Source organism: Rhinatrema bivittatum, chromosome 1, assembly GCF_901001135.1.
Source record: "Rhinatrema bivittatum chromosome 1, aRhiBiv1.1, whole genome shotgun sequence".
Lineage (NCBI taxonomy): Eukaryota > Metazoa > Chordata > Amphibia > Gymnophiona > Rhinatrematidae > Rhinatrema > Rhinatrema bivittatum.
The window spans coordinates 505953075-505965151 of NC_042615.1; the positions used below are offsets into that span (position 1 = coordinate 505953075).

Here is a 12077-nt window from a genome sequence, read left to right on the forward strand (position 1 = left end):
TCCGATGCCCGGCCCAGAGATATCATTATCTGCTGCCACAGTTTTGTGCAAAAATCGAAAATTATGGATGCAGCTGGCAAGCGAACTTCCTGGACCTGGGACGGACATTCCATTTCTCTTTATCAGGACCTGGCCCCCTCCACTTTGCGTAAGCGCTTCGAGTTGAAGGAAATCACGGCCTACTTACGAGCTGAGAACATCCGGTATCGCTGGACTTTCCCATTTGGGCTACAATTTACGATCAACGGGGTGACCCTCTCGAGTCAAAACCCCGGTGGATGCTATTGGGGCCCTTAACAAGGCTGGCTACCACCCCAGCATTGTGGCACCGAGGAAACCCACGCGGCTCTCTAAGATGGATGACCATCCAAAATGGCACAGAGCCGGTAAAGGGGGCAGTCGGTTGCGCCGCCACTCTGAGGACTCCACAGCGGCACTATCCGATCAGGGCTGATTTTTTCTTGCCCGGCTTTGCCTGCTCACTATCTCATGATGGAGGCACGCTGGCATATGCTTTTCATCTGTGCCTGATTACCAGCTTACTGGAGGCTGAGGATCCTAGCGTGTGTTTTGGGTCGCTTACTGACTTTTCCTAGGACCCCATCATGTTGTGAGACTGTTGTTCTTTTCCTAGATGGGGGAGAAGTACGGGGTTCATTGTTTTTCACTGGTTATTCTTTTGTGTGGGGAGGGGGGCGGGAACATGCGGTTCATGCGGGCAGGGAGTGACATGCGGGCAGGGAGTGACTCCCGGGAGAGGAGTCTAGTCACCCTTGAGAAGTGTTGGGTGATGGTTTTGGGGTGGGAATGGGGTTTGTTCTTACCAGGGTGTATACTGGTTTGTACTGTCTTGTGTGCTTGGATTCCTGTCGTACAGCGGAGGTCTCACTGTCCTGCCCATTATGGCTACATCATATAAAGGTGTGGGTACTGGGGAGTGTATCTTGTCCCTCAACGTCAAAGGCCTTAATCACTACCGCAAAAGATTTTTACTGTATCAAGAATTGCAAACACATCATGTCTCTATCGCATTGCTCCAGGAGACACATTTAAGGAAACGGCATGAAAGGGTCTTGTCCTCTTCCTTGTACCCAACTCAATATTTGGCTGCCAGTACGAAAGATTTTAAATATGCAGGGGTGGGTATATTACTTGCTCGTGACTTTGTCCATGATGTTCTGCAGGTTGTTCGGGATCCTGGGGGGCGCTATGTGCTACTGAAAATCAAGGTGGGCCATCAAGTAATTACCCTGGTTAGCCTTTATGCTCCCAACACGGGTCAGGACGCCTTCTTTATTCACCTGGATGAAGTGCTGACTAACCATGCTGAAGGGGCGCTCATTTTAGGGGGGGATTTTAATGTGACCCATAGCCCTTCTCTAGACAACTCCTCTCAGGCTTCTGCAGTTCCCAAAAAGGTGCGGAAACAGCTTTCCACCTTAATCTCTCATTGGCAGCTGGGTGATGCTTGGCGACTGAGATATCCCCACTCTCGATGTTATAGCTATTTCTCTCACACGCACCAACTTTACTCTAGGCTGGACTATTTTCTAGTGGATAAGCAGACGCAAAACTGGGTAACAGACGCCGGTATTGAGCCTATAGTTTGGTCAGACCATGCCCCGGTCTGGCTTCGGTTGCACCTCCATAACAGGGACACGGGGCAGAAATTCTGGCGTTTAAACGAGGGTCTTCTCAAAGAGCCCACCTTTGTGACACAGTTAAGCGACCAGCTTATTACATTTTTTCAAACTAATCTGTCTGACAGTACATCTCCGCCCACCATTTGGGAATGTTCCAAAGCTGTGGCACGGGGCATAATTATCTCACGTGCGTCCTTTTGTAAACGTGAGAAGGAGAAGCAGCGGCAGGTCCTGTTGACGGAGCTAGCCCATCTATCCCAGTGTCATATGCGTACTCAATGCCCTAGGATTCTCAAACAAATGACTGGCATTAGGGATTCTCTTAAGACCCTTGATGCTGACAAATTAGCTTTTCAATTGGACATTGTGAAACAACAATATTTTGAGGAAGGTAACAAGGCGGGACGTCTTCTCGCTCGTCGCTTGAAGGCGGTCCTACTCCAAAATCATATCACTAAGATCAAGGATACAGGGGGGCAATTAGTTATGTCTTCGGAGGGGATTAGACAATGCTTTACTGATTTTTATGGGCAATTATATAGCGCAGACACCACTATAGAGGATGCAGACATAGATATGTACTTACGGGACTTGCCTCTGCCTCAGCTCACAGACGCCCAACAGCAGTATCTAGACGCTCCCATCCGGCTTGAGGAGGTCCAGCAGGCGATAAAGGCTTTAAAGCCGGGAAAAGCCCCGGGTTTGGATGGCTTCACCGGCAGCTACTATAAAAAACTTTCCTCTGTAGTGGCGGCACCCCTCCTAGAGATGTTTAATTCCTTGCGCAGCCCTGCCACGTTGGCGACTAACGCTAATGTCGCTGGTATCACAGTCTTAGCTAAACCAGGAAGGGACCCTATTCATTGTGGGTCCTATCGCCCCATCTCACTCATCAATATAGATTTGAAGATTTTGGCCCGAATACTGGCTGAAAGGTTAAAAGGCATTATTCCCTTACTGGTGCACAATGACCAAGTGGGCTTCATTCCATCACGTATGGCCAGCGATAATATTCGGAAGGTAGTTGACCTTATAGACTGTGTCCATCAACATAAGTTATCGGCCGTTTTATTAGCTATCGACGCAGAAAAGGCCTTTGACTTGGTCCATTGGCCTTTCCTGTTTCGGGTGTTGGGCTCTATGAATTTTGGAGAGTTTTTTCAAACCTGGATTCAGAAGCTTTATGACAAGCCCCAAGCACGGGTCAAAGTTAATGGGGGGTACGGCCCGGTGCTTAATATACAGCGGGGGACACGGCAAGGCTGCCCGTTATCACCTATGCTATTTGCCCTTTTTTTGGAACCTTTGGCCATGACAGTCCGTAGGACAGCATCAATTACGGGTGTTCAGTTAGCTGACTTACATTTCAAGCTGTCCCTTTTTGCGGATGACATCCTTTTTACTTTAACTAATCCGGCTACATCCCTACAGGGAGTCTCGGAAGCTTTGGAACAGTTCCATAGGGTGTCAGGTTTCACTGTCAATTTCGACAAGTCAGAACTTCTGAATATCACTCTGTCACCTCAGGAAGTAGTGGACATCAAACACAAATTTCCCTTTCGCTGGGCTAGCACTTCACTCAAATATTTAGGTGTACATATTGGACCCCACACGGCCCAATTACACTCTCTTAATTATAACTCCCTGTGGAAGAAAATTGACAGAGATATGTTGACGTGGTACAGAGATTCATACTCATGGCTGGGTAGATTGGCTATCGTCAAAATGGTTATTCTTCCACGTCTCCTGTATTTTTTCTCCACCATCCCCATTTTTCTACCTTCCATGTTATTGAAAAAGTGGCAAGCTAAAATATATGGTTACATTTGGCGTAAACGTCCTCCTCGAGTGGCGCGTACAGTCTTGTTTCTACCCAAGCGGGCAGGGGGACTGGGGGCTCCGAACCTCATCTGGTATTATGCAGCAGCGCAGCTCCGCTTTTTGGTAGATTTTTATAATAAAACAGATATTAAACAGTGGGTTCAATTGGAGCAGAGACAGATAGGGTCCATGCCAATTCAGGCCTTGGCTTGGCAGCCTAGATCCACCTGGCATACGTTGACTCATGTACCCCCGGCTTTGCATACCACCCTCAGGGTCTGGAAGGCTTGGAAATCTAAGCTAGTGGGAAATTCGGATTATTTCCAATCCTCTCACCTCTTTCATAATACCCTATTTACGGGGTGCATGGATAATAATCGCCTAGCGGTATGGGAACAAAATGGGCTTTCCACATTTGGGCAAGTCCTGTTGGGAGGTACTGTCCGGGTTATTGAGGCTTTACCTGTTTCGGGGCCCCTTGACTCCGGGCAGGTGCTTGCTTATGCGCAAGTGCGCCATTTCCTCCACTCATTGCTTTCTGCTAATCAGGTCCGTTTGTCTAAAACGCTTTTTGAATCTTATTGTGCATACTCCGACAAAATTAAGGGCATTCTTTCTAAAATCTACAAGCTCTTGAATAATCACTCTCCCTACTCAGCCACACATATTCAGGCGTGGCATAGAGATTTGGGGGAAGAACTATCTAATGAGGATTGGGATCTAATTTTCCTTCAGTTTTCCAAAGTGTCCGTTGCCGCCTCTATTCAAGAACAGTGTTATAAAGTGTTGTATAGATGGCATTTGACTCCAGAGAAACTGCATCGCATGATACCTACGATTTCCAACCTATGCTGGAGGGGATGCGGTCACACTGCTAATTATATCCATGTGTGGTGGCAGTGCCCAAAGGTCACCTCCTTTTGGCAGGAGCTTTTTGACTGGCTAGGCACTGTAATACAGGGCTTTAGAGCCCCGAGTGTTCAACATGTTTTGTTGCAAGTACCCTCTGAGGATTATTCTACATGTACTAATAAATTTCTTAGTCAAGTTTACATTGCGGCCAGGGCAGAATTGGCTAAAGCATGGAAGCTGCCTGATCCGCCATCGAGAGCGGCAGTACTTCACAGGCTACATAGCCAGTATCATTTATCCCACCTGACTGCGGTGAAGCATGACAAACTGAAACCTTTTCAAGTGATATGGCGTCCTCTGATGCTATGGCTGCGGGCTCAGACTACTCCGGCCTAGGGGCTGTCCATCTTGGGGGGGGAGGGCCAGATGCGCAAACATATCCACCTTTATACACCTTTTGATCTTGCTATGCAGCGTAATGGTTGAATGATGACACAGGGACTTGATTATACAATGCTAGGTTTTATTTCAGTCAGGACAGGCAACTTACAGTGTACTTTATATCATGCGGACACCTGGTTTGGGGAGGGGGAGGGTTGGCATTCTGATAGTACACATGTTTGGTTTTTGATATGTCTTTTGATCCATGGGAGTACATGGCCTTCGTTGTTTTGCACTGTATTCCCTCTATATCCCATGTACTTGTGGTTGTTTTTCATGTTATATCATGGATTTATTATTGCGTTATATTCTGTACATGTACTATCTTTCATTCAATAAAAATTATAAATTGAAAAAAAAAAAAAAAAACAAAACATTTTAAAGCGTGACTTTTGTTTTTCTGAAGAGGAAAATGCTAAGGCATGCCTTCAGGTTATTGCACTGACACTGTCTTGAGGACAGGAAGTCCCTGGTACTCTTCCTACTGACGTCACCCTCGCCAGGCCTCATGGTCATCAACACACAAATGTGGGCCTGTAGGGAGATGCTCAGGGCATCTGAAAGTTCAAACAGGTGTTGTAGGTTGGATAGTGGGTGTCAGTTTAGAAACGCTGGAACTCGAAACACCTTACGTTAAGGCCTTCCAGGGATGACAGTTCAGCATACAACTTCAATAATTCTTTCTACCAAATCTAATTTGCCTATTGCAAAAAAGATTGTATTTGATGTATTTTAAGTGTAACTTAAAAAAAACACACTATACCCACAAGCTTAACGAAAAGATTAAAAGTATTTTTAAAACACCCATTACATTAGACAGATCAGTAACTGGGTTCCAGAAAGAAAGTTTGAACTTGTTTAGAAGTCCAACACAAATCTGACTAGACAAAATGAAAGTTGGTTAATAAGTTAAAGAATAAAAATCTAAGAGTTATTCCTTTATCTGAACATTCTGAAGACAAACTTTGAAGGAAGTTCAGCAGAAAACAAACACGCTTTATTTTTCAATGCAGTTTTGGGAAAGTTATCAGACGTCCCTGATTGTCAGGGATTGTCCCTGAATTTGTATGCTTATCCCCAGCTGGTCACTGCCAGAATTAGACTGTCCCTGATTTGTTCCTTCATTATCCTGTGCATGCTCGTTTGGATACTGTCGTTAGTGGGACTTTACCTGTGGCCAGATCCTATAAAAGTATCTTCTAAGAAGGTTTCAGAGTCACTATCTCACAGAAGATATGCAAAATTTAAAAATATGTCTAGTGCAATGTAATCAAAAGTGGAGTTAATGTTGGGCTTGCGCCATTAGCCAATCCTGTCCCTACAATATTTTCAAGACAGACATTATTCATTCTACCTTATTTAGCTAAAAAGGAAAATACACTTATTTATAATGGGGATAAAGTTCATATCTTTCCAGATTTAACTAGGGCGGTACAGAGCAAGAGGAAAAATGTCCCTACCTTAACTGAAATGGAAAGTTCTATTTGATATCCAGCAAAACTCCAGGTCTCTTTTGATTTAACTAGATCTGTCTTTAAGGATAATAATCACGCTTAGGGATTAATTTTCAAATAGTTCCGCATGTACAAATGAGCATATATGCATGTAAATAGCTTGGACTAGGAGAAGCCTAGTGGTTAGAGCAGTAGGCTATGAACCAGAAGACCAGGGTTCAAGGCCCACTGTTGTTCCCTGTTACCCTGGGCAAATCATTTTACATTCCATTGCCTCAGGTACAAAGTTAGGGGGTCATTTATCAAAGTGCTATATGGTGTTTTCGCATGCATTAAGGCATTTTCGCATGCGAAAAAAAACCTTTAACGCATGCAAAAAATACCATAACGCATGGTGCGATGCAAATTAGGAAAAGGGGAGGGGTTTGGGGCAGGATTTCTGGCCAAGTGGGCTGGCTTTGCATTTTGTGAAGCCATATATCGCACAGTTTTAACTACACCTTTTTCATTTGTGTTAAGCCATGCAATATGGTTTTATCGCACTTTGCAATGTTTTCGCAAATAGCGTTTTCAGTATTTTAAGCTGCTGGGGGGGGGGGGGGGGGAGAGAGACAGAGAGAGACAGAGAGAGAGACTAGCTATAAAGCCCTCAATACTAGGTAGATGTAGAGTCCATCAAGCTAGGTTGAGAGAACATTGCACAAATCTCATCTTTGGCTGAGTTTCCTCACTCCGAAGGTCATCAAATCTTCATAAGAGTGCACTGTTCTGTTCGTACGTCGCACTCTGCATGTCAAAGTGGCCCCTAACCCTATACTAATACCTAAACCTCACCTCGAGTAGCTAGGTGGGCCTCCTATGGAGGTATAAATACCTACCTAGTATGAGGGCCTTATAGCTAGTCTCTCTCTTTCTCTCTCTTCCCTCCCCCCAGTGATTGTAGGTAGGAATTGCAACAATTGTGGTACCACAAAGTGCAAAAAGGTTATCACAGTTTGCAGTAATACCTATGCGAAGCACTAAGATAGGCTGTTTATTGTAAAGTGCACTATTACCATAAAACACACCCCTTTTCCTATCGCATGTGATATTTAGTGCATTTTGATAAATCCCGGCCTTAGATTGTAAGCCCTCTAGGGATAGGAAAATACCTACAGTACCTGAATGTAATCCACTTTGAAGTGCAAAAAGTGGAATATAAATCTAAATAAATACATGCTATTTTATAAGCATGAAACATACGCATGTATTTTTGCTTTTGTGCCCACATCTACAAACACAAAAAAGCGGCGGTCTGGGAGCATTTTGGGGGCAAGATCAAGAGTTATATGCATAAGTTGCAATTTTGTAAGAGGTTTGCAGGAGTGTCTGTGGTAACTTACCCGTGCAGTTTTACACTTGGTAATTAACTCACACAACTGAAATCAGACTCGCGCTCAAGTTTTAAAATAAGATGACAACACAAAGTTTTAGGCGAGCAAGTCATTTCAGACTTAAAATATCACGCCTATGTTTCTGAAATAGGTAGGAAAAGTACGCACATTCAATGCATTGAAATACGCTCTGTCAGTGCATTGTAGGCACTGACATTGTACACTGACGCGTACATTGGGGGTTAGACATACATGTATTTTATAATCTGCACGTATCTGATGCCACAAAATTAAAAATAATACTGTGGTAGATCTCTGGCAACCATTTACGCGCATACATGAGGCTGCATGGAGCTGTATGAAAGTTATCCTCAATCTTTTTTTGGATATCAAACTGGGGAAGGGAGATGTTGAAGAAGATGAATTAAAAGAGAGCACAGCGCATGACACCTTATAAAGCTCTTTGTTAATATTCATATGTATTAGTACATATATATATATCAAATACACGAGATCATTGCCCAGTAGCCGGTTGAGGCACCGAAGCAGGGCGTCTAGCGAAGAGTCTTTCATTTGCAAAACTGCGCAGTCTACTGTTTGAAAAGCAAAATCTCATACTGAATCGTATATGCAAACAATGTAGATACATTGTGAATGAGTTGGATACTAATAATTGGTTTCTCTAAGACTATTTGGATCATTTGTGCGATGGAGATAAAATGTTGTTTGAACACTTGTGAATGGATTGATGGCTCTTTTTCAATTTCCTGTTTCATTTATACATTGTTATTTAACAAATTAGTCTATAAATGTTACTTTTGAACTGTATTTAAAAAAAAAAATTGTCTGAAAAAAATAAAAACATTTTTTCCATATTTATAATTTGATAGTCTGGGAGTTCACTGATTGTGTCATATATATTAAAGATACAGTTTAACATAAGTGTTCATTTTTTCTCTTTCGTTTTTGATATTTCTCATGGACACTATATTTTGGGTAACTGCATTTTATGTGCTTATATATATATATATATGTACTGCTACACAGACATCAGGGAAAAAGCAAACGGCTGTTTGCACAGCCATGACTAAAAGCAAAGCATGTTCAAGCAGCATGTCAGATTGTACATATTACTAACCTTAACATAACGCTTAGGGGTAACCAACACAGAGCGGCAGTTACTACTCTAAACAGAGACATAGGGGTGACCTGCATGGAGCGGCGGTTTACTACTTTAGGAAACTTGCTAAAGAGGTTAGGACTTTTCAGTTTTGGAGAAGAGACGGCTGAGGGGGGATATGATAGAGGTGTTTAAGATCATGAGAGGTCTAGAACGGGTAGATGTGAATCTGTTATTTACTCTTTCGGATAATAGAAAGACTAGGGGGCACTCCATGAAGTTAGCATGGGGCACATTTAAAACTAATCGGAGAAAGTTCTTTTTTACTCAACGCACAATTAAACTCTGGAATTTGTTGCCAGAGGATGTGGTTAGTGCAGTTAGTATAGCTGTGTTTAAAAAAGGATTGGATAAGTTCTTGGAGGAGAAGTCCATTACCTGCTATTAAGTTCACTTAGAGAATAGCCACTGCCATTAGCAATGGTTACATGGAATAGACTTAGTTTTTGGGTACTTGCCAGGTTCTTAAGGTCTGGATTGGCCACTGTTGGAAACAGGATGCTGGGCTTGATGGACCCTTGGTCTGACCCAGTATGGCATTTTCTTATGTTCTTATGCTGGGCAGACTGGATGGAACATTTGGTCTTTTTCTGCCGTCATTACTATGTTATGATAATGCAGTATAAACAATCCTAAATAAATAAATATTGGCCTAGCAGTTTCCTCCACGTTTAAGTTTGGAATCAGTTTATATTGAGGTACAACAGCAAGAGCCTTTATTCCTAACCACCAACAGTAGATTTTTCTCCTATTTTATAACAAGCACTGCTTCCCCCATGACATAGCCCATCCATCACAGCGACAGTCCACAGCAACAGGCCACAGAACACAGCTCCCTTGGGAACTCAGTAAATGTGCCTCCTAAGTCAAACCAGTAGGTGTCACTGTTGCGTGAAAACTACAGTTCCATCTCTCCCTACTAAGGGGCTGTGAGTGCCATTTCCACTGCATCCCCAGGCCGTGAAAGATCTGGCCCTGGAATCAAACCCAGCGTACAACTGTTATCATCAAGCCAGCCCCCAAAGAGTTATTAGTTTTGATTTGCCATGTTATATGGATTCCAGGATAAGGTTTCTCTGCATTTTTTTTCTGTACTATTTCCTTGGGATATTTTATGCATCCCCATGCAGATAGCACTGAGCTGATTTGTTGAAGTGAGACAGAATCTTTCAGTAACTAATGCTTAGACAGCTGTTCTTTTTCAGCCAGGTTTTGCTAGTGTTGCTTTGAACAGAGTTATACTCGTCTCCTGACTATGGGGCCAATGCAAAAAAAAAAAAAAAAAAAATGCTGAAAGCAGGTGCTGAGTGTTCAGTCCCTGCTCTCCTAACACGCTCCCCAGGCACCTCTCCTGGGGGCACCATGCAATATTTAAATTAGGGGTCGCATTGTCAAGGAGGCATTAGGGTCAACTGCACGCCCCTAGTGCCTCCTTGACAACTGGCGCCCGCGAGCGGTCGGCTGTCAGCGGCCATCCACCGGTTGAGAGAAAACAGAAGCTGACTTTATCGGTGCCCATTTTCCTAAGTGGCGCACAGCCATGGGTTCGGTAAACAGATGCTTAACTGAGCGTTTGTTTCCCAAACCTGACTGCCAGCACTTTTCTTTTATATCTTTAGCTCCTCCTACTTAATATCGCATTGATATTAAGTAGGAGGATGTACAGAAATGCAGTATTTTCTGCTTTTCTGTACAACTTTTGGGATTTCTGAGCGCAAAACTGTGCGTTTTGGACGCACAATTTTTATTTATTTTTTTGCAGTTCGGGTGAGTGACTAATAGACTCATCAACATGCATTTGCTTGTGATGAGCGCTATTAGTTTTGCCGCGCGTTGGACATGCATTGTCGAAGCACTATTCCCCTTATTGCATAAGGGGATTAGGTTGCGCCTACACAACCCTTGTCCAACTGCAGGTTAAACAGCGTGCTTGGCTGAGTAAGTTGGCCCCTATGAGCGGGCAGAAATACTGTTGGATAGTAGATCCATTCTTGAAACAGATGAGCTGTCCACCTATGGGATTTTCTCTTTTATTGTTTTCAGTCCAGAAGTACTGGATTTCTAACTAACTTAGAGGTTTAACCTAAGTTACTCATTGTTGTAATCTGTGATAACACTGTCTGTAAATCAGTATTATTTTCTCTGGAAGTGGATAACTATTGAAAAGTGATTATTGGTGATGCATGTAACTTGGTTTTCTTTGTATTTATTTTTTTTATCACCCTTTGGTATGCAAACTGGATGAAAAAAACCGATTCATTTGAATTATAATATAGGACTATCAGGAAGTAAGAAATCTGTTCCCCGGTGTCCTCCGGATGACAGACATGGCGGATTCCCGAGGGCTGCAGGAACCACCAGGAGGTAATCCGGGAATTTCTGCAAGAGAAAGGACGGGGATGCCCGTCACTCAACCCCCTAAATTAAGGAGCTGAGGTTATAGGACAGAGCTGCCCTGGACCAGAGCTGAAGGATCCCTGAAGTAAGGGAACCGAGCCAGCAGTCATCCCTGTACTAGCCCTCAGCCAAAGGGAACTGAGGTAGTAAACTCATCCCTAAGTACTTTAGCAGGGGCGCACGGTTTCCTTTCCCTTTATTTCACTCGTATGACATGTGGTCAAAATTGCTCGGTCTTAGGGAGATTCTTACAAACAAACCTTACAACGAGAAGGCTCCCTGCGTGTATATCAGGCTTACCTGAAACTCCTGGGAGAGTGCTTCCTCCTGTCCCTGGCGCTGGATGGACTCCACCTTCCTCAGGAAGCTTCTCAGGTTCTCCTCCGCCTGGCTCATCTTGTCCCTTTTTCGGGGGTCTCCGGGGGGGCAGCAGCAGCCAAGGTTTCTGAGCCTGACCCCCTCAGTCCTGCAAATCTGTGCGCGGGGCCAGCCCGAAGAGCTGCTCCTGGATCTGATTTTCTCAAGTGCAGTGCACAAGAGAATAAAACTGGTTGAGGAAGTGAAGTGAAATTGCAAAAAAAAAACCCCAAACCTGGGATCAAATAACACAGAGTATAAAAGCCACACCTCTCCTGACACTTGCTGCCCAGGCCAATGGGATGAGAGCGCAAAGGAAAAAAAAAAAAAAAAACCAAAACACCTAACAGCTCGACCAGAAGCTGCAGAGAACTGAGCGGCCAGACCCCTGACACCAGTGACCTGCAGGTGATATTGACAAGCTCTACAACCTTATACCTCAGATCTAATCCACGGCTCTGGCAGCGACTGTGTGTGAACTCGGGGGAGTCACTTTCTCTCCCTATGTCTTAGTTCTAATCCCCGGCTCTGTCACTGACTTTATGTGCGACCTGGGGAG

General features: G+C 43.9%; 1 protein-coding gene across 1 annotated transcript in view; it reads right to left on the reverse strand.

Moving 5' to 3' along the window:
- The window catches only part of PTPN18 (protein tyrosine phosphatase non-receptor type 18), a 90299-nt gene extending 78574 nt beyond the window's left edge, over positions 1–11725 (reverse strand). The window contains exon 1 of the mRNA XM_029610752.1: positions 11462–11725. Within this exon, the coding sequence (XP_029466612.1) occupies positions 11462–11557 (96 nt within the window). The 5' untranslated portion in view covers positions 11558–11725. The remainder of the gene's footprint in view (positions 1–11461) is intronic.
- Between the last annotated feature and the right edge of the window lie 352 nt (positions 11726–12077).